The sequence below is a fragment of the Trichomycterus rosablanca genome, chromosome 20, assembly GCF_030014385.1.
Source record: "Trichomycterus rosablanca isolate fTriRos1 chromosome 20, fTriRos1.hap1, whole genome shotgun sequence".
Classification (NCBI taxonomy): Eukaryota; Metazoa; Chordata; class Actinopteri; order Siluriformes; family Trichomycteridae; genus Trichomycterus; species Trichomycterus rosablanca.
In genome coordinates, this window is record NC_086007.1 from 14412785 (window position 1) to 14432046 (window position 19262).

The 19262-nt window shown below is 40.8% G+C and overlaps 1 protein-coding gene across 1 annotated transcript in view; it reads left to right on the forward strand.

Moving 5' to 3' along the window:
• The window catches only part of pitpnm3 (PITPNM family member 3), a 55536-nt gene extending 39646 nt beyond the window's left edge, over window positions 1-15890 (forward strand). Inside the window, exons 13-19 of the mRNA XM_063016455.1 lie at window positions 6043-6159; window positions 10370-10518; window positions 10645-10794; window positions 11278-11461; window positions 13057-13185; window positions 13292-13665; window positions 15807-15890. Of these exons, the coding sequence (XP_062872525.1) occupies window positions 6043-6159; window positions 10370-10518; window positions 10645-10794; window positions 11278-11461; window positions 13057-13185; window positions 13292-13606 (1044 nt within the window). The 3' untranslated portion in view covers window positions 13607-13665; window positions 15807-15890. The remainder of the gene's footprint in view (window positions 1-6042; window positions 6160-10369; window positions 10519-10644; window positions 10795-11277; window positions 11462-13056; window positions 13186-13291; window positions 13666-15806) is intronic.
• Window positions 15891-19262: the final 3372 nt, after the last annotated feature.

Genomic DNA, 19262 nt, shown 5'->3' on the forward strand with positions numbered 1-19262 from the left:
ATCATGGGCGTTCAGCTTCCTAACTGATTCCTTAAATTGTTTAATGATATTATGCACTGTAGAGGGAGAAATATGCAAATCCCTTCCAATCTTTCTTTGAGGTACATGGTTTTTAAACATTTCAATCATTTTCTCACACATTTGTTGACAAACTGGAGATCCTCTGATCATCTTTGCTCATCAAAGACTCAGCCTGTCCTGGATGCTGCTTCTGTAACAAACCATGATGACAATCACCTGTTCACATCACCTGTTGAATCACATCGTTATTGAGTTTTTTCACCTCATTACTAGCCCTAAATTGCCCCTGTCCCAACTGTTTTGGAATGTGTTGCAGGCCTGAAATGCAAGAATGGAGGTATATTAACAGGTATATTAACAAATGAAATGAAGTTCAGCAGACACAACATGAAATATCTTGGGGTCAAACTGTCTGCCATCAAATCCGTACTTTTTCTGATTTGTATTAGAAATGTACTAATGGCCCTTAATTTGCTTTAGCTGTGATGTAATATATAAACACCACCCAGAGATGTATTCATGGTGTGTTGCCACCATGGTAAAAACTAAGAAGCTGTCACAAAATCTGAGACAGAAATTAATTTCATTGCACAAAAAGGGCAAGGTGTGTAAAAGGATTGCTAAGGCTTTAAACATTCCTAGAGCCTTCTCAGACTCCAGATTTAAATCCCATAGAATATCTTCAGTGAGATTTAAAGAAAGCTGCTGCAGCACAAAAGCCATCAAATTGCAAAGCGCTGGAAGCTTTCACATTGCCACAAGAGATATGTCAGAAGCTTGTTGGCACTTAACCAAAATCGTTATTAGAGGTTATTAATGAAAAAGGATGTTCCACTAAGAACTGAGGCTTGGGATTAAATAATCATGCCCATGGACATTTGTCAAGAAAACTAGATGTTTTTCATCTAATCCCAAAATTGTTTGTATGGGTCAATGAATATTCCTTCTCTGTTACTGATAGACTTTGTTAGATTTTTTCTTGTATATTTTTATTCAATTCTATACATGCCACCAGAATACCATACATTTTATCAGTACAGTGGTACCTTGAAACTCAGGATTTGTTCTGGGATTGGTGTTGAGTTTTAAGGTATTTTTTCCCATAAGGATGTTTGGGAAACCTGCATATATTTTAGGCTTATGTAAAAAAAATGTTGTTTTTGACACTTACACACTGAAAATCAATTGAAATACAATGAAATACAATTGAAAACAGTTAAATACCTTTCTTTATTGTTTCCTTGTACTTCTTAATCGTGGAGATGCTTGATCTTGGAATGCCGTATTCCATTCAGCAAAGGCGCATTTCAATAAGTGGAGACAACTTATAAGCAGTAATAATTAAGAGAGGTTTAGTGTCGTTTTTTAACGATAAGCATTTTAGACTCTCGGAAAAGCTGATTTCTCAGAACCCCGAGCTATAACACAAGTTTACAAGTGAAACAGGAGGAAATTCCAGCTAAACATAGATACATTTCACACAAATGCAGATTCTGTTCATATTTGCACTTTGATGACGTTTTACCACACTGCTCCACCCAAGCGCTGAACAAAGCGGCAGTCAAATACATGTTAAGTTTAAAGTAAACGTAGAGTTTAAGGGTACAAATTTCTCGGTGAAGGGTGTTGAGTTTCAAAGATTTCGAGTTTAGGGGATGTCGAGTTACCACAGTATATATTTCACATCATCATATGAAATGTTATTTCACAATAAAACCAGATTTGCACAAAGCATTTTTATTTCTTTTTTTGCAATTTATGTCACATTTAAATATATACAGTGGGGGCCAAAATTCCAAACTCCAAGCTTCATTTATTACAAATTATATAATTAGCATAACAATTCAAATAAAAAGAATGGGTATGGGTATGAACAAGCTTCTGATGAGCAGATTACACTGATCAGCCATAACATTAAAACCACCTCCTTGTTTCTACACTCACTGTCCATTTTATCAGCTCCACTTACCATATAGAAGCACTTCGTAATTCTACAATTACTGACTATAGTTCGTCTGTTTCTCTACATGCTTTGTGTGTTGTGCTGGTATAAGTGGATCAGAGTTTTTAAATACCGTGTCCACTCACTGTCCACTCTGTTAGACACTCTTACCTAGTTGGTCCACCTTGTAGATGTCAGAGCCAAGCGCTCATCTGTTGCTGCAGTTTGAGTTGGTCATCCTCCAGACCTTCATCAGTGGTCACAGGACGCTGCCCACAGGGCACTGTTGGCTGGATATTTTTGGTTGTTGGACTATTATCAGTCTAGCAGTGACAGTGAGGTGTTTAAAAACTCCAGCAGCACTGCTGTGTCTTATCTACTCATACCAGCACAACACACACTAACACACCACCACCATATCAGTGTTACTGCAGTGCTGAGAATGATCCACCACCCAAATAATACCTGCTCTGTAGTGGTCCTGGGAGAGTCCTGACCATTGAAGAACAGCATGAAAGGGGGCTAACAAAGCATGCAGATAAACAGATGGACTACAGTCAGTAATTGTAGAACTACAAAGTGCTTCTATATAGTAAGTGGAGCTGATAAAATGGACAGTGAGAGGAGGTGGTTTAATGTTATGGCTCATGGGTGTAAATCCATATTCATTGTTAAGGATACGAATCTGACATTTTACACAAATAAACTGATATGTTCAATTTAAAAAATCCACACAATACCTTTTCACTGTGAGGCAACAGAGCTACCCCCCAGCCACCACACTTCCCCTAATACTAATAAAAAAATCCTAAAATATACATATTTTTCAAAGATTTGCTTTTTCACTTATTTTTATTATATTGCCTTAGGCTGCCTTTGCACTGAGCAATTACTGGTTTGCTCATTATGAATAAGGATTGATGGTCTTGGAATGGACTGTGTGACATGCTTACAGGCAGCCAATTTAATCCTGCTGTGAGCAAAACCTGCTGCCAAAAAAGTGTCAGAATTTCTTTTGCATCAATATCTTACAATGTGTTGCTGCCAGATTAATCTAAAATACACCAATAGGAGGATGGCGTATGCAACACTGTGACTGTTATATTGTTTGAAGCTATTTAGCAAATGATCATTTAAATTACCAGCTTAATTACATTCATTTATACCTACTGTATATTTCAGGTTAGCCTGACCCCTACAATGACATTCAGCACAGATTCTAATTGTGTTCTATTTGAAGAATGGGCATTTCATGTTATATTATGATTAATAACGTGACATGACTCTAATTACAGGTCAGTCATTAGAAATTTATCATATAATCTGACAATTATCCAGTGTGACCAGTAATGATCATGAAAAGCACTGAAAGCACTGGTAGTGTAAAGCTGGCTTTAGCTAATATTTTTTCCTTATAAAGGTAGTTCTACAATCACTGACTGTAGTCCATCTGTTTCTGTACATACTTTTTTAACCTGCTTTCACCCTGTTCTTAAATGGTCAGAATTCCCACTTGACCACCACAGAGCAGGTATTATTTGAGTGGTGGATCATTCTCAGCACTGCAGTGACACTGACATGGTGGTGGTGTGTTAGTTTGTGTTGTGCTGGTATGAGTGGATCAGACACAGCAACGCTGCTGGAGTTTTTAAATACTGTGTCCACTCACTGTCCACTCTATTAGACTAGACCTAGCTGGTCCACCTTGTGGATGTAAAGTCAGAGACGATCGCTCATCTATTGCTGCTGTTTGAGTTGGTCATCTTTTAGATCTTCATCAGTGGTCACGGGGCGCTGTTGGCTGGATATTTTTGGTTGGTGGACTATTCTCAGTCCATCAGTGACAGTGAGGTATTTAAAAACTCCATCAGTTCTGCTGTGTCTTATCCACTCATACCAGCACAACACACACTACCACACCACCACCATGTCAGTGTTACTGGAGTGCTGAGAATGATCCACCACTCAAATAATACCTGCTCTGTGGAGGTCATGTGGGGGTCCTGACCATTGAAGAACAGGGTAAAAAGCAAGCTAAAAAAGTATGTAGAAAAACAGATGGACTACCATCAGTAATTGTAGAACTACAAAGTGCTCCTATATGGTAAGTTGAGCTGATAAAATGGACAGTGGGTGTAGAAACAAGGAGGTGGTTTTAATGTTATGGCTGATCAGTATATACAGTGTATCACAAAAGTGAGTACACCCCTCACATTTCTGCAGATATTTAAGTATATCTTTTCATGGGACAACATTGACAAAATGACACTTTGACACAATGAAAAGTAGTTTGTGTGCAGCTTATATAACAGTGTAAATTTATTCTTCCCTCAAAATAACTCAATATACAGCCATTAATGTCTAAACCACCGGCAACAAAAGTGAGTACACCCCTTAGTGAAAGTTCCTGAAGTGTCAATATTTTGTGTGGCCACCATTATTTCCCAGAACTGCCTTAACTCTCCTGGGCATGGAGTTTACCAGAGCTTCACAGGTTGCCACTGGAATGCTTTTCCACTCCTCCATGACGACATCACGGAGCTGGCGGATATTCGAGACTTTGCGCTCCTCCACCTTCCGCTTGAGGATGCCCCAAAGATGTTCTTTTGGGTTTAGGTCTGGAGACATGCTTGGCCAGTCCATCACCTTTACCCTCAGCCTCTTCAATAAAGCAGTGGTCGTCTTAGAGGTGTGTTTGGGGTCATTATCATGCTGGAACACTGCCCTGCGACCCAGTTTCCGGAGGGAGGGGATCATGCTCTGCTTCAGTATTTCACAGTACATATTGGAGTTCATGTGTCCCTCAATGAAATGTAACTCCCCAACACCTGCTGCACTCATGCAGCCCCAGACCATGGCATTCCCACCACCATGCTTGACTGTAGGCATGACACACTTATCTTTGTACTCCTCACCTGATTGCCGCCACACATGCTTGAGACCATCTGAACCAAACAAATTAATCTTGGTCTCATCAGACCATAGGACATGGTTCCAGTAATCCATGTCCTTTGTTGACATGTCTTCAGCAAACTGTTTGCGGGCTTTCTTGTGTAGAGACTTCAGAAGAGGCTTCCTTCTGGGGTGACAGCCATGCAGACCAATTTGATGTAGTGTGCGGCGTATGGTCTGAGCACTGACAGGCTGACCCCCCACCTTTTCAATCTCTGCAGCAATGCTGACAGCACTCCTGCGCCTATCTTTCAAAGACAGCAGTCGGATGTGACGCTGAGCACGTGCACTCAGCTTCTTTGGACGACCAACGCGAGGTCTGTTCTGAGTGGACCCTGCTCTTTTAAAACGCTGGATGATCTTGGCCACTGTGCTGCAGCTCAGTTTCAGGGTGTTGGCAATGTTCTTGTAGCCTTGGCCATCTTCATGTAGCGCAACAATTCGTCTTTTAAGATCCTCAGAGAGTTCTTTGCCATGAGGTGCCATGTTGGAACTTTCAGTGACCAGTATGAGAGAGTGTGAGAGCTGTACTACTAAATTGAACACACCTGCTCCCTATGCACACCTGAGACCTAGTAACACTAACAAATCACATGACATTTTGGAGGGAAAATGACAAGCAGTGCTCAATTTGGACATTTAGGGGTGTAGTCTCTTAGGGGTGTACTCACTTTTGTTGCCGGTGGTTTAGACATTAATGGCTGTATATTGAGTTATTTTGAGGGAAGAATAAATTTACACTGTTATATAAGCTGCACACAGACTACTTTTCATTGTGTCAAAGTGTCATTTTGTCAGTGTTGTCCCATGAAAAGATATACTTAAATATCTGCAGAAATGTGAGGGGTGTACTCACTTTTGTGATACACTGTATATCCTAATTTTGCATTTCAGTGCTGTATGCTTGATTTTTACACACATATTTTCAGTGAAAGTGAGTACAACAGCTAAAACCATAAATAAGAAAGGGTGTTTGCATCCTTTGGCTGTAAATGTGGCTGTATGTTGAAAAAGGAGCATCGTCATGTGCACACACACACTGACATCTTGTTTTAGTTTTTTGCACTTCAAAACAGATAGTTTAAGACAAAAAAAGAAGACTGTGAGATCTACTTCTGTCTCCACAGAATGTCACAGCCAACCACAGGGTGAACGATGTTATTGCGACGGAGGAAGGGCAGCAGACTCTGGTTGGTCGTTTTATGTATGGCCCTCTGGACATGGTGACGCTGACAGGGGAAAAGGTATGAAAGCAGCATACAGCACAGAATTCTTCACTTTGTACAGACTTATTTAATGAACATTTTAATGAAGAATAAAATGATAAACTAAATCTAGTTAAAACAATAATGATGTCAATATACAGTGTATCACAAAAGTGAGTACACCCCTCACATTTCTGCAGATATTTAAGTATATCTTTTCATGGGACAACACTGACAAAATGACACTTTGACACAATGAAAAGTAGTCTGTGTGCAGCTTATATAACAGTGTAAATTTATTCATCCCTCAAAATAACTCAATATACAGCCATTAATGTCTAAACCACCGGCAACAAAAGTGAGTACACCCCTTAGTGAAAGTTCCTGAAGTGTCAATATTTTGTGTGGCCACCATTATTTCCCAGAACTGCCTTAACTCTCCTGGGCATGGAGTTTACCAGAGCTTCACAGGTTGCCACTGGAATGCTTTTCCACTCCTCCATGACGACATCACGGAGCTGGCGGATATTCGAGACTTTGCGCTCCTCCACCTTCCGCTTGAGGATGCCCCAAAGATGTTCTATTGGGTTTAGGTCTGGAGACATGCTTGGCCAGTCCATCACCTTTACCCTCAGCCTCTTCAATAAAGCAGTGGTCGTCTTAGAGGTGTGTTTGGGGTCATTATCATGCTGGAACACTGCCCTGCGACCCAGTTTCCGGAGGGAGGGGATCATGCTCTGCTTCAGTATTTCACAGTACATATTGGAGTTCATGTGTCCCTCAATGAAATGTAACTCCCCAACACCTGCTGCACTCATGCAGCCCCAGACCATGGCATTCCCACCACCATGCTTGACTGTAGGCATGACACACTTATCTTTGTACTCCTCACCTGATTGCCGCCACACATGCTTGAGACCATCTGAACCAAACAAATTAATCTTGGTCTCATCAGACCATAGGACATGGTTCCAGTAATCCATGTCCTTTGTTGACATGTCTTCAGCAAACTGTTTGCGGGCTTTCTTGTGTAGAGACTTCAGAAGAGGCTTCCTTCTGGGGTGACAGCCATGCAGACCAATTTGATGTAGTGTGTGGCGTATGGTCTGAGCACTGACAGGCCGACCCCTCACCTTTTCAATCTCTGCAGCAATGCTGACAGCACTCCTGCACCTATCTTTCAAAGACAGCAGTCGGATGTGACGCTGAGCACGTGCACTCAGCTTCTTTGGACGACCAACGTGAGGTCTGTTCTGAGTGGACCCTGCTCTTTTAAAACGCTGGATGATCTTGGCCACTGTGCTGCAGCTCAGTTTCAGGGTGTTGACAATCTTCTTGTAGCCTTGGCCATCTTCATGTAGCGCAACAATTCGTCTTTTAAGATCCTCAGAGAGTTCTTTGCCATGAGGTACCATGTTGGAACTTTCAGTGACCAGTATGAGAGAGTGTGAGAGCTGTACTGCTAAATTGAACACACCTGCTCCCTATGCACACCTGAGACCTAGTAACACTAACAAATCACATGACATTTTGGAGGGAAAATGACAAGCAGTGCTCAATTTGGACATTTAGGGGTGTAGTCTCTTAGGGGTGTACTCACTTTTGTTGCCGGTGGTTTAGACATTAATGGCTGTATATTGAGTTATTTTGAGGGAAGAATAAATTTACACTGTTATATAAGCTGCACACAGACTACTTTTCATTGTGTCAAAGTGTCATTTTGTCAGTGTTGTCCCATGAAAAGATATACTTAAATATCTGCAGAAATGTGAGGGGTGTACTCACTTTTGTGATACACTGTACATGTTTTATACATGGCATTGTTTTTCTAATGCATTTTCTCCCCTTTCCCTCCCGATTTTTAGCGCGTCCAGTTTTTACCCAATTGCGTTATGCTATTTCTTTACTGGTGCTGACCCCCGCCCCTGATTGAGGAGAGCGAACTGACACACGTCCCCTCTGATACGTGAGCAGTAGCCGACTGCATTTTTTCACCTGCACCAACCGAGTTCATATGCCAATCAGCCCTGTACACGGAGAGCCACACCCTGATCAGCATTATTCCTCTACTCTGTGCAGACACGATCAACCAGCCAGCAGATGTTGTAATCGCATCAGTTATGAGCTTCCTCTCCGGCTCCCTAACCCTGTATGAACAACAGCCAAACGTTGTTTATATAGCCACCCAGCCCAGCCGGATGGCAGAGCTGAGATTCGATACATTGTATTCAAAATCCCAGCACTGGTGTGCTAGCGTATTTTACCGCTGCGCCACCTGAGCGGCACGGCATTGGAGGATCCACCAAACAGTCTTTGCAATTATAGGTAAATCATGGCCCCCCACCTGTGCATTTAATGCATTAAATGTGATCATTCTCAGCACTGCAGTGACACTGACATGGTGGTGGTGTGTTAGTGTGTGTTGTGCTGGTATGAGTGGATAAGACACATCAATCCTGATGGAGTTTCACTGTCATTGCTGGACTGAGAATAGTCCACCAACCAAAAACATCCAGTCAACATCTCAATCTGTGTAGTCCTACACTTAGAATGTGCATGATCTTTGAGCCCTCAGACGGCACTGCATGAGAAACAGTCAGATATATATAGATACATGGACTATAGGTGTACATTGGAAAACCATTGTCATTTAACACAGTCTACCACTGCATCAAGTCAAGCAATTTGTTACTGCATTACACAAAGTCATACATCAATTATATGCAATTGGTGGCATATTGCTGCTAAGCAGAAAAAGACCTCCAGTATGTTGCTTGAAGTCCAAAAGCACCAGAAGGTGCAATAGTCAACATCTGTCATGATATGGGGGTGAACAGCATAGGTGACTTGCATGTGTATGAAGGTACCATTAATGCAGAGGCATATAATAGAATTTTAGGCATATGCTACCATCAAGGCAATATCTTTTCCCAGGAAGTCTATGGTCATTTTACCAAGATTATGCCAGCCCTTATTTTGCATGTGCTACAACAAATCTACAAATCAAACGTCCGCTCAGTTCTCCTATATGCTTTGGAAACCTGGAGAACCAACAAGAAGATAGAGGCTTTGAAGGGTGATGCCTCCGTAGAATCCTCAGGATCCACTGGGAACAGGGTATCACCAACAAGGAAATAAGCAGAGGCACAGGCATCAACAACATTGTAGACGAGGTGAAGCAGAGACATGAGCAAAACCAGACATCCACATGCTGCACTCAGAAGGGCACCACCAGGGAAGAGGAAGAGAGGCAGGCCATTGGGCACATGGTGGAGAAGGAGATAGCAGCGGCAGGCAAGAACTGGGATGAGATACACTGGCTTGCCCAAGACCGCAACAGCTTGGTGCATTATGCTCCAGACAAAGAGTACATGTGCTTGACTGGCTTGGCTGCAGTCCAGATTATTCTCCTATTAAAAATGTATGATGTACCATGACGAAAATCAAACAACTATGACCACAGACTGTTGAGCAGCTGAAGTCCTTGGGTCCCAAATGATTAAAAATTGTGGCCGCTGAGGTGGCGCAGCGGTAAAAAGTACACTAGCACACCAGAGTTGGGGTTTCGAATACATAGTATCAAATCTCAGCTCTGCCTTTTCGACCGGGCTGGGTGGCTGCATGAACAACGATTGGCTGTTGTTCATAGGGGTAAAAAGTCGGACCATAGGTCCTCATAACATGACTGATGGCGCCTGCACAGGGCTGAGGAATTATGCTGATGGGGGTGTGGCCCTCCGTACACAGTGACTTGACTCATGCAGGTGAAAAATGCAGTCTGTACTGACTGTACGTGCCGGAGTCAGTTGTCAGTTGAGAGGCATCCTCAGTCAGCGGTGAAGGGTCAAATCAGTATAGAGGACGCAATCAGGGTAATTGGACACGACTAGATTAGGGGAGAAAATTAGAAAATTTAAAAAAAATTGTAAGTCATAGGAAATGAGTGTGTAACACAGAGGTAAACGTGTATATTCCAAATTCTTTAAGTGTTTTGCAGGCATTACATTCAAAATGCTATTAGGTTGGTCACTGCAAACATTGGCGATCCTTATACTTTTGTGTTTGTATGTTTTTAGCTAAGTTGATTTGTTAAATAACTGGAAAAGTATGTTCCTATGTATTTACTCATAGAGAGGGAACCGTTTGCAAAGATTGCCATGACATACATGACCTTTTCAAAGGTAGCTTTCTTTGTAAAGTTTGATATTTACTGTAGCTTGAAAATATTTGTCTATATTTTTTCTGCCAGGTTGACATTTACCTGATGACTCAGCCTCAGTCTGGACGTTGGGTACATTTTGACACTGAGGTCACCAACAGCAGTGGCAGAGTGTTCTATACCATCCCTGACAGCAAAAAGCTGCCTGTCGGTGTATATCCCATTAAAATGGTTGTCAAGTAAGTACATGCCAGTGTCCTTACTGATATTTATTTACCATTGCTTCATGGTAAACACAGAACAGCCTTTTTAAGGTGTTTCTTAAAACTTTGCAACCCTTTGATTAAATTTTTTCTGACCTTTAGAGGAGATCAAACTTGTGCAGAAGCTTTTCTGACAGTGCTGCCTAGAGGGATGGAGTGTGTAGTGTTTAGCATTGATGGATCCTTTGCTGCTAGTGTGTCTATCATGGGCAGTGACCCTAAAGTGCGACCTGGAGCTGTGGATGTGGTCAGGTGAGCAGTGTTCACAATATGGCCAAAATTGTGTGCATGTTGGGCATTATACTGGAGTGAGGGAATTGTACTTCAAAATATACTAATAATAATTAGTATAATTTAACTTCTTGGTTATGTTCAGGGCCATGACAGGTCTGGCTCCATCTAGGAAAGCTGGGCATGAAAAGGGTATATACCCAAGACAGGGTGTCACTACATTATAAGGCACTACACACTTACTTATTCACACCTAGAAGAATTTTAAAGTCATTCTTAGAAAGAACTGAAGGCAAGGTTTAAACGCAGATCCTCATGACCTTTCAGCTGTGGCACAGCACACAACCAAAACTTAAACCAGTTTTTAAATAAAGTAGAAATCAGATATGCAGATATCAGTGTTGGGAAACTATATTTGCAGCTTTTGCCTACACCAATACATACAGTATATAAAATAACAGATCTTCTTCTTCTCATATTCCTAATATTGTATGTTGTATGTAGACATTGGCAGGATCTGGGCTATTTGATCATCTACATCACTGGTCGTCCAGACATGCAGAAACAGAGAGTGGTTTCATGGCTTTCTCAGCACAACTTCCCCCAGGGCATGATCTTCTTCTCCGAGGGGTTGGTGCATGACCCACTGCGCCAGAAAACTATCTTTCTCAGGAATCTGATGCAGGAGGTAAACTGGGTGTTTTTCTTCCATGTTTTTTCCTAGATCTGCAATATTTTTTATTGTCTTACATGTATTCATGTTTCACCATCACACTCTCTCACAGATGAGTGTTATTGTAGTTGTATTCTTATGGAATGAACTATAAATTATAAAGCCATAAAACAATATAAAAGTAAAAAGTTCTAGAACCTCTGAAAAGAGAGCATGTGAACAATGAAAGCCTACTATACAAAAAAGAAACTTGTGACTGTGGGTGAATGTGTAAGAAGTGTGACTGTACATGAAGGGAAAAGGATCTAAAACGTTGCCGAGAGTGCCCATGAGTGAAAAAAAAACAGCTAACTACAAAACACTGGTAAAAGTGGTAGTCAGCACAGCATACACTGCAGTAAGAAGGTAGTTCTAATTTTTAATATTTATAATTAGAGAAAACCTGGGGCCAAAGCAATGTATTTGCTATATAATTGAAGAAAGTTTTAGAACCCGTAAAAAGAGTGCCTGTAGGTGAAATCAGCACACTTTGTAAATGTACACTGTATAATTCTTAGAACCTATGAGAAATGTGCATGGTGGTAATATTAACACATTACAGATGCAATTTGAAATATTCAACCTGCCCCACCTGCATCTACTGTATATACAGTGGTACCTTGTAACTCTACGTCCCCTAAACTCGAAATTGTTGGAAATTTTTGAAACTCGAAGCCCTTTGCAGAGAAATTTGTACCCTGAAACTCAACGTTTACCTTAAACTCAAAGCATGTGCGACCAACCGCTGCTTTGCTCTGTGCTTGGCTGAAACTGTGCAGTAAAACATCATCAAAGTGCGCATATGAGACGAATCTGCATTTGTGTGGAATAACGGTCAAATTCACTCAGAAAGCATCCACATGTATCTTTGTTTAGCTGGATTTTTTCTTCTGTTTCACTTTTAAACTTGTAAGAATCAGCTTTTCGGAAAGAGTCTAAAACGCTTATCGTTAAAAAATGCTCAATGTGACTTAATGTATTAAAAGACTGACATATAAACACTAAACCTCTCTTAATTATTACTGCTCATAAGTTCTCTCCACTAATGACATTTAGTACAGTAAGTCACATTAAGCTTTGTGCACTGGCACACTCCATAGGAAATAACAGCACAGCAGCGCAAAAGCTATTGTGCCACTTCTCATGTGAATGTGCCTTTACTGAACTGAATTCAGTATTTCAAGATCAAGCATGTAAGTAAAGGAACAGAGCAGGTTTTTAACTGTTTTCAATTGTATTTCAGGGTTTTTAATATCATATGTGTTATTTTCAGTGTATAAGTGTCAAAATCAACCCCATTATTTTTCATTAGCCTAAAATATATGCAGTTCCACGGGACCATGGAACGCATTAACAGGTTTCTTATACATTCTTATGGGAAAATATACCTTAAAACTCAATGCCTTTCAAACCTAATCTTGAACCTGTTTGAATAGAAACTGTGTTCAAAACTGAACACTATACAGTATATTGGATGCATTTAAGAGACAGATCAGCTGGTTATTAGCTAACAATTGTAAGATGTTTACTTTCATTCGTACATAACACCACATATTTTCTCCCATTATTAGTGTCACATTAAAATCAACTCAGCCTACGGCTCAATGAAAGACATCTCTGTCTACAGCATGCTGGGTCTCAGCCCTGACCAAATATATATAGTGGGCAGACCATCCAAGAAATACCAAAACCAGTGTCAGGTGAGACAGCTTGATAAAATATGTACCAAAAATCCCTTGATGCTGATTGTTGCTGTTTTATTTTCTCTGTATCCTGACTTGGCCTGTTCCTTTTCCTCTTGTGTAGTTTCTCAGTGATGGATATGCAGTGCACCTGTCTTCATTGCAATTTGGTCACCGGACCCGGGTCAAGAAGAACTCGTCAATGCGCATGGTGCTGCGTAAGAGCTCTTTCGGCCTGTCTGCAAAGCCAGACTTCCTCTCCAAGCGCACCCACCTTCGTCGCACCATGTCTGTGCAGCAGGCTGAGCCACCCACAGCTCTGAATCACAAACCAGAGCGTGCACAAAGCCAACCTGAATCTGATAAAGAGGCTGAAGAAAGAGGTGGTCACGTAATTTGGATGCGGGGGGGCATGCATCGGGGGGACACCACTCCCTGACCACAAAGAGAGAAAATCAGTGTAGAGGAAGAGAAGGTTTCTTAGTGGGCAAGATCTAGGTACGTCTATTCTATGCTAAATAAGGCTTTTGGAACATGACTAATTAGGTTCACTTTCGTTTAGCTACAAGAGCATTAATAAGATCAGGCTTGCAGTTAGTGTACCAATTAACTTCAAAGGTGTTTGATGTTTGGATTTGAGGTCAGGGTTTATTCCTGGGATATTTCTTCCCAATACCAAACTCAGCAAGTATGCAGACACAGGGGAACATGGCAGCGTTAGTTAGACTTGTTAGTTCGAAACTCAGCTCTGCCTTCCAACAGGCTGGGCACCTACATGAACAATGATTGGCTGTTGTTTACACAGGTGGGAGCCGGACGGGACCTCATAACTGAGGCAGTTACAACCTCTGCTGGCTGATTGATGTGGCTGTTAGTACACAAAGCTGATCTGCATATGTCATCTCGTGCAGGAGAAAACATGCAGTCGGCTACTGTACATGTGTCGGAGGGGGCATACGTTAGTCTCAGCTCTCCTCAACCAGGGCGAAGATCAACACCAGTAGAGAGGAAGCGTAATGCAAACGGCTAATTGGATACGACTACATTGGGAGGAAAATTGTGGAAAATGCAACAAAAAATAGGGGAACACCTAGAATGTAATTACACTCCCCTTCCCCCCAGAAGACTGGATTCTGTTAAAGCACTGGGGGAAGGGGGCTTATATTATTGTCTATAGTTGTGAAATTGAATGTATAAACACTACTGGCCAGTAATCCATATACACCAATCAGCCATAACATTAAAACCACCTCCTGGTTTCTACACATAGTCTATTTTATCAGCTCCACTTACCATATAGTAGCACTTTGTAGTTCTACAATTACTGACTGTAGTCCATCTATTTCTCGACATACCTTTTTAGCCTGCTTTTACCCTGTTCTTCAATAGTCAGGACCATCACAGGACCACCACAGAGCAGGTACTATTTAGGTGGTGGATCATTCTCAGCACTGCAGTGACACTGACATGGTGGTGGTGTGTTGGTGTGTGTTGTGCTGGTATGAGTGGATCAGACACAGCAGCGCTGCTGGAGTTTTTAAATACCATGTCCACTCACTGTCCACTCTATTAGACACTCCTACCTAGTCAGGGACGATCGCTGATCTATCTTCATCAGTGGTCACAGGACACTGCCCACAGGGCACTGTTGGCTGGATATTTTTGGTTGGTGGACTATTCTCAGTCCAGCAGTGACAGTGAGGCGTTTAAAACTCCAGCAGCGCTGCTGTATCTTATCCACTCATACCAGCACAACAGACACTAACACACCACCACCATGTCAGCATCACTGCAGTGCTGAGAATGATCCACCACCTAAATAATGCCTACTCTGTAGTGGTCCTGTGGGGGTCCTGACCTTTGAAGAACAACATGAATGGACCGGCCCCCCTCCAGGGTGTTACTGTGTGCCTTGCGCCCATTGAAGAGCTGGGACCCCCCACGACTCTAATTGGATAAGCGGTTAAGAAAGTGTGTGAGTGAGTGAAGTTTTAATCGAACTCTTTATATTGCCAGTATTAATCTAAGTTGTTTTGTATATATTTTTGAGTAAATTCAGCTTTACTTCAGCATTGACATAGCAGAGTAACACAGTCATTTGAAGGTCACTCATGTTTTGTTGTATCTTCAGCTTGCAAATCATTTTAATTTGAAGTGAGCAGGCACATCCTTTGAGCCGTCATCTGAACAGAAGCATCTTCAAAGCATTACATTTCTCTATTAGAATTGACTGTTTTGTCCTGGCATAGATATGAATCATTAAAGGCTGTATGGAAGCAGAGATATCCTTCTGATTTACTGTGCTAAGAAGAGCTTCTGTTCCTACAGGGAAGCCTTATTCATATTCATAACCAAACCCAAGGTAGAGCTATTATTAGGAGCAGCATTTCTATTGTCTGAGCTCACTGGTCCTCCCACTTAGTCATTGCTTTCACCAATGCCCAAATCTGAATACAAATGTCCATTTGTGCCGGCTGTAGCTACATTCTAATATACAGGCATGTTTAAAACCAGCTGTTACTTAATGTGTAATTATGCCTGCTTTACAATATGTATCAGATCACGTATTGTGTTACAGCTCTGATAATGAGTCAGAAACTCATTGTTGTTGTTGTTGTTGTTCTATTCCTTCCCTGCAGCACTTTCGCCTGGTCTCGGCCTGCAGCTAATGATGTACCCAGATCCAAGCAACCTGCTTCGTCTTCATGGATTTTAGATTCCACTTCATGTATTGACCTAATACCTTGTCTTAAAGTCTTAAGCAAAGCTTAATGAATAACAGGGCTTCAAACATTTTAAAATTCAGTAATGTGTGTGGAAGTTTTGAGTTTGTTGTAAGGAGTCCATTGAGGAAATGATCCACATCCTGTTCTAAGGCATTTAAATCCAGGGGTGAGTTGAGTGGACATCCATTAAGATTTAAGCCAAAATCTTGGGGTGTCTGAAGCCCAATTACAAACCCTATTTCCAGAAAAGTTGGGACATTTTGTAAATCTGTGATTTGTTAATTAAAAGAGGCATGTTTATCACTGTGTTCCGTTAGCTTTTGGAACACAGTGGTAAGTCATAACTAAAACTGGGCGGTTTGATGGTACATTTGGTATACCGTCTTTGATTCCTCGTACGGTATGGATTTTTCATATACCGCCACACCGTAGCATAGTTAATACAACAGCTGTAAGGCAGCAAATCATATAATATTGTTCATCGTTAAAAGCGCTATGGAGCGTTGTGCAGATTAGATACAGCTCACTTGTTAACCAGCTCTGTACATGGTCGCATTTTACGTCATCCTACATGCGCTCCCGAGAAAAAGGCTGTTCAAATTCTTAGAACAGCATTGAACAGCATTTTGACTAAACAACGAGGAAGCATCTGATGCAAACGGTTAAGCGGCGTTACTACTGGGGCGCTTCACCCTGTTCTTCAATGGTCAGGACCCCCACAGAACCACTACAGAGCAGGTATTATTTGGGTGGTGGATCATTCTCAGCATTGCAGTGACACTGACATTGTGGTGGTGTGTTAGTGTGTGTTGTGCTGGTATGAGTGGATAAGACACAGCAGTGCTGCTGGAGTTTTTAAACGCCTCACTGTCACTGCTGTACTGAGAATAGTCCACCAACCAAAAATATCCAGCCAACAGCGCCCAGTGGGCAGCGTCCTGTGACCACTGATGAAGGTCTAGAAGGTGACCAACTCAAACAGCAGCAATAGATGAGCGATCGTCTCTGACTTTACATCTACAAGGTGGACCAACTAGGTAGGAGTGTCTAATAGAGTTGACAGTGAGTGGACACGGTATTTAAAAACTCCAGCAGCGCTGCTGTGTCTGATCCACTCATACCAGCACAACACACACTAACACACCACCACCATGTCAGTGTCACTGCAGTGCTGAGAATGATCCAACACCTAAATAGTACCTGCTCTGTGGTGGTCTTGGGGGGGTTCTGACCATTGAAGAACAAGCAGTAAAAGCAGGCTAAAAGGTATGTAGAGAAACAGATGGACTACAGTCAGTAATTGTAGAACTACAAAGTGCTTCTATATGGTAAGTGGAGCTGATAAAATAAACAGTGAGTGTAGAAACAAGGAGGTGGTTTTAATGTTATGGCTGATCAGTGTATGACAGTAAAAACAGCCACAGACATATAAAAAGTCCGTCATACAAAAAATAAAACATATCGTGATATACCTTGAAACAGAATCTTAAAAAATACTGTGATACAAATCTTTGGTCTTACCGCTCAGCCCCATAACCCACTATTGCTTATACAGATTGAGCCTTTCTCATTTTACATCTAATTATCATTCCCTCACATATTACCAATTCACCTGCTTATTGTGGAATGTTTCAAAACACTGTAACTTCAATATTCTATCAACTTTTTACTCTTGTTTTGCCTCCATACCCAAGTTTTTTTAAATGTGTTGTAGGCATCTAATTTTAAATTTCTTCAAATTTACTACACTGGAAACACTTTCTGCTTTTGATTCAATAGAATGAACAAATAACAGATTTTTTTTTATTTATTTCATTTTACCAATCATTACAACTGTTTTGGAAGTAGGGTTTGTAATTTGCACAGCTGAAGACAAGAGCTTATGCTCTTGGCAATAATTTGATGAGACTAGTCTAATGGGGCTAAACCGATGTATGCTAAAACCATGACAGAGTGGCAGTTTGACCCAAGATCTGCTGTTTCTTGCAAGTGGTTTCCTCTTGTGCCTAATATTCTGTGTATATGTGCTTAATATTAATCTGTAACATATGCAAAGCTACAAATGCGTGTCAAAAAAGCATTATTATTATAAGCTGTGATTCAGAACTTGAAAGTGTAGGGCAACTCACTGGTATCACGTGTATTCTGTACATTGTGATGTTGCTTATGTTCCTACTTATGTGGCAACTGCACTAATTTTAATAGATTATGGTACTGTATAGTTGGCATAGTCTATAGCTAAGTACAGAATTGTTTACTATAGCCCAAAATTGATTAAATTGTATTTGTATTGTAATGGTTATCATTGTAGTTTACAATGTTGTTACTGTACTGCCACATTATTACCAATTTCTTGATCTGATAATGATATCGTTTACATATTAACAATTCATTCATGTACACTAAAGAGTAAAAGCACTACAACTATGGGCTATTCTGAAGTAATTATGAAAATAACAGCCGTCATTTTTCAAAGCTAAAAATCTGTACAGACACAGAAAGAAAATGCCACACTGCTCAAAGAAAGTCATTTGAGGCAGGGTTTAAATCCTGGTTCCCAGGACCATGATACTGTGTGCCAGAAAAATACGCATCAAGTAACTAAATAATTAATACGTATTAAATAATTTGTAGCCTTTTGGCATGATCTGTTGGTCTTACTGGCTATAAGGCTGCATATGTAAAAAGTTTTATTATACTGGCAGAGGGTGGAACCATGGGCATTAAAAGGAGTTGAGTTGCTGTAAGTTTTGCTAGAGTAATCTGGTTATCTCTAGGCCTAAACTTTTAAATATAGTATGTTAATGTTGTGTATGTACAAACCTGTTGGTTGCTGCCAACGTTTTTTCATTTATATATAAAGATGTATAGCACACTAACAGCAGTGTAATCATAACCTTTAAGTAAATAATGTCTTCTCTTCTTTAAATACCTTATAAGACAAATCATTTTGGAATGGATCAACTTCTACCTAAACAGTTAACTAAACTAAAATGTACCTATGTATTGTATGTATGTATGTATGTAAAGTCACAGTGGCAGTGGGAACGAGACTAAACTCACAGACATTTCTACAGATGTGTTGGTTGATTGCTGAGGAAAGATCCCTATGGGCTTTTCTTTTAAATTTGTTTAGTGGAATATGAAAAACGGTTCTCTACAAAGACTATACAAGCATTTTTGAAATAATACATTGGAAAATGCACAACATCCATATATAATAAAAAGAAAAGAATTTGGTTAAACTAACATGCTTAAAAATGCTTCTATTCTTTAGGACTGCAGATAAATAGTTAAATGAAGAGAGAGCGAGATGTCTCCTTAGTTCATTGTGTTTTACTGGTTGCATTTGTAATAATAAAAGGAACT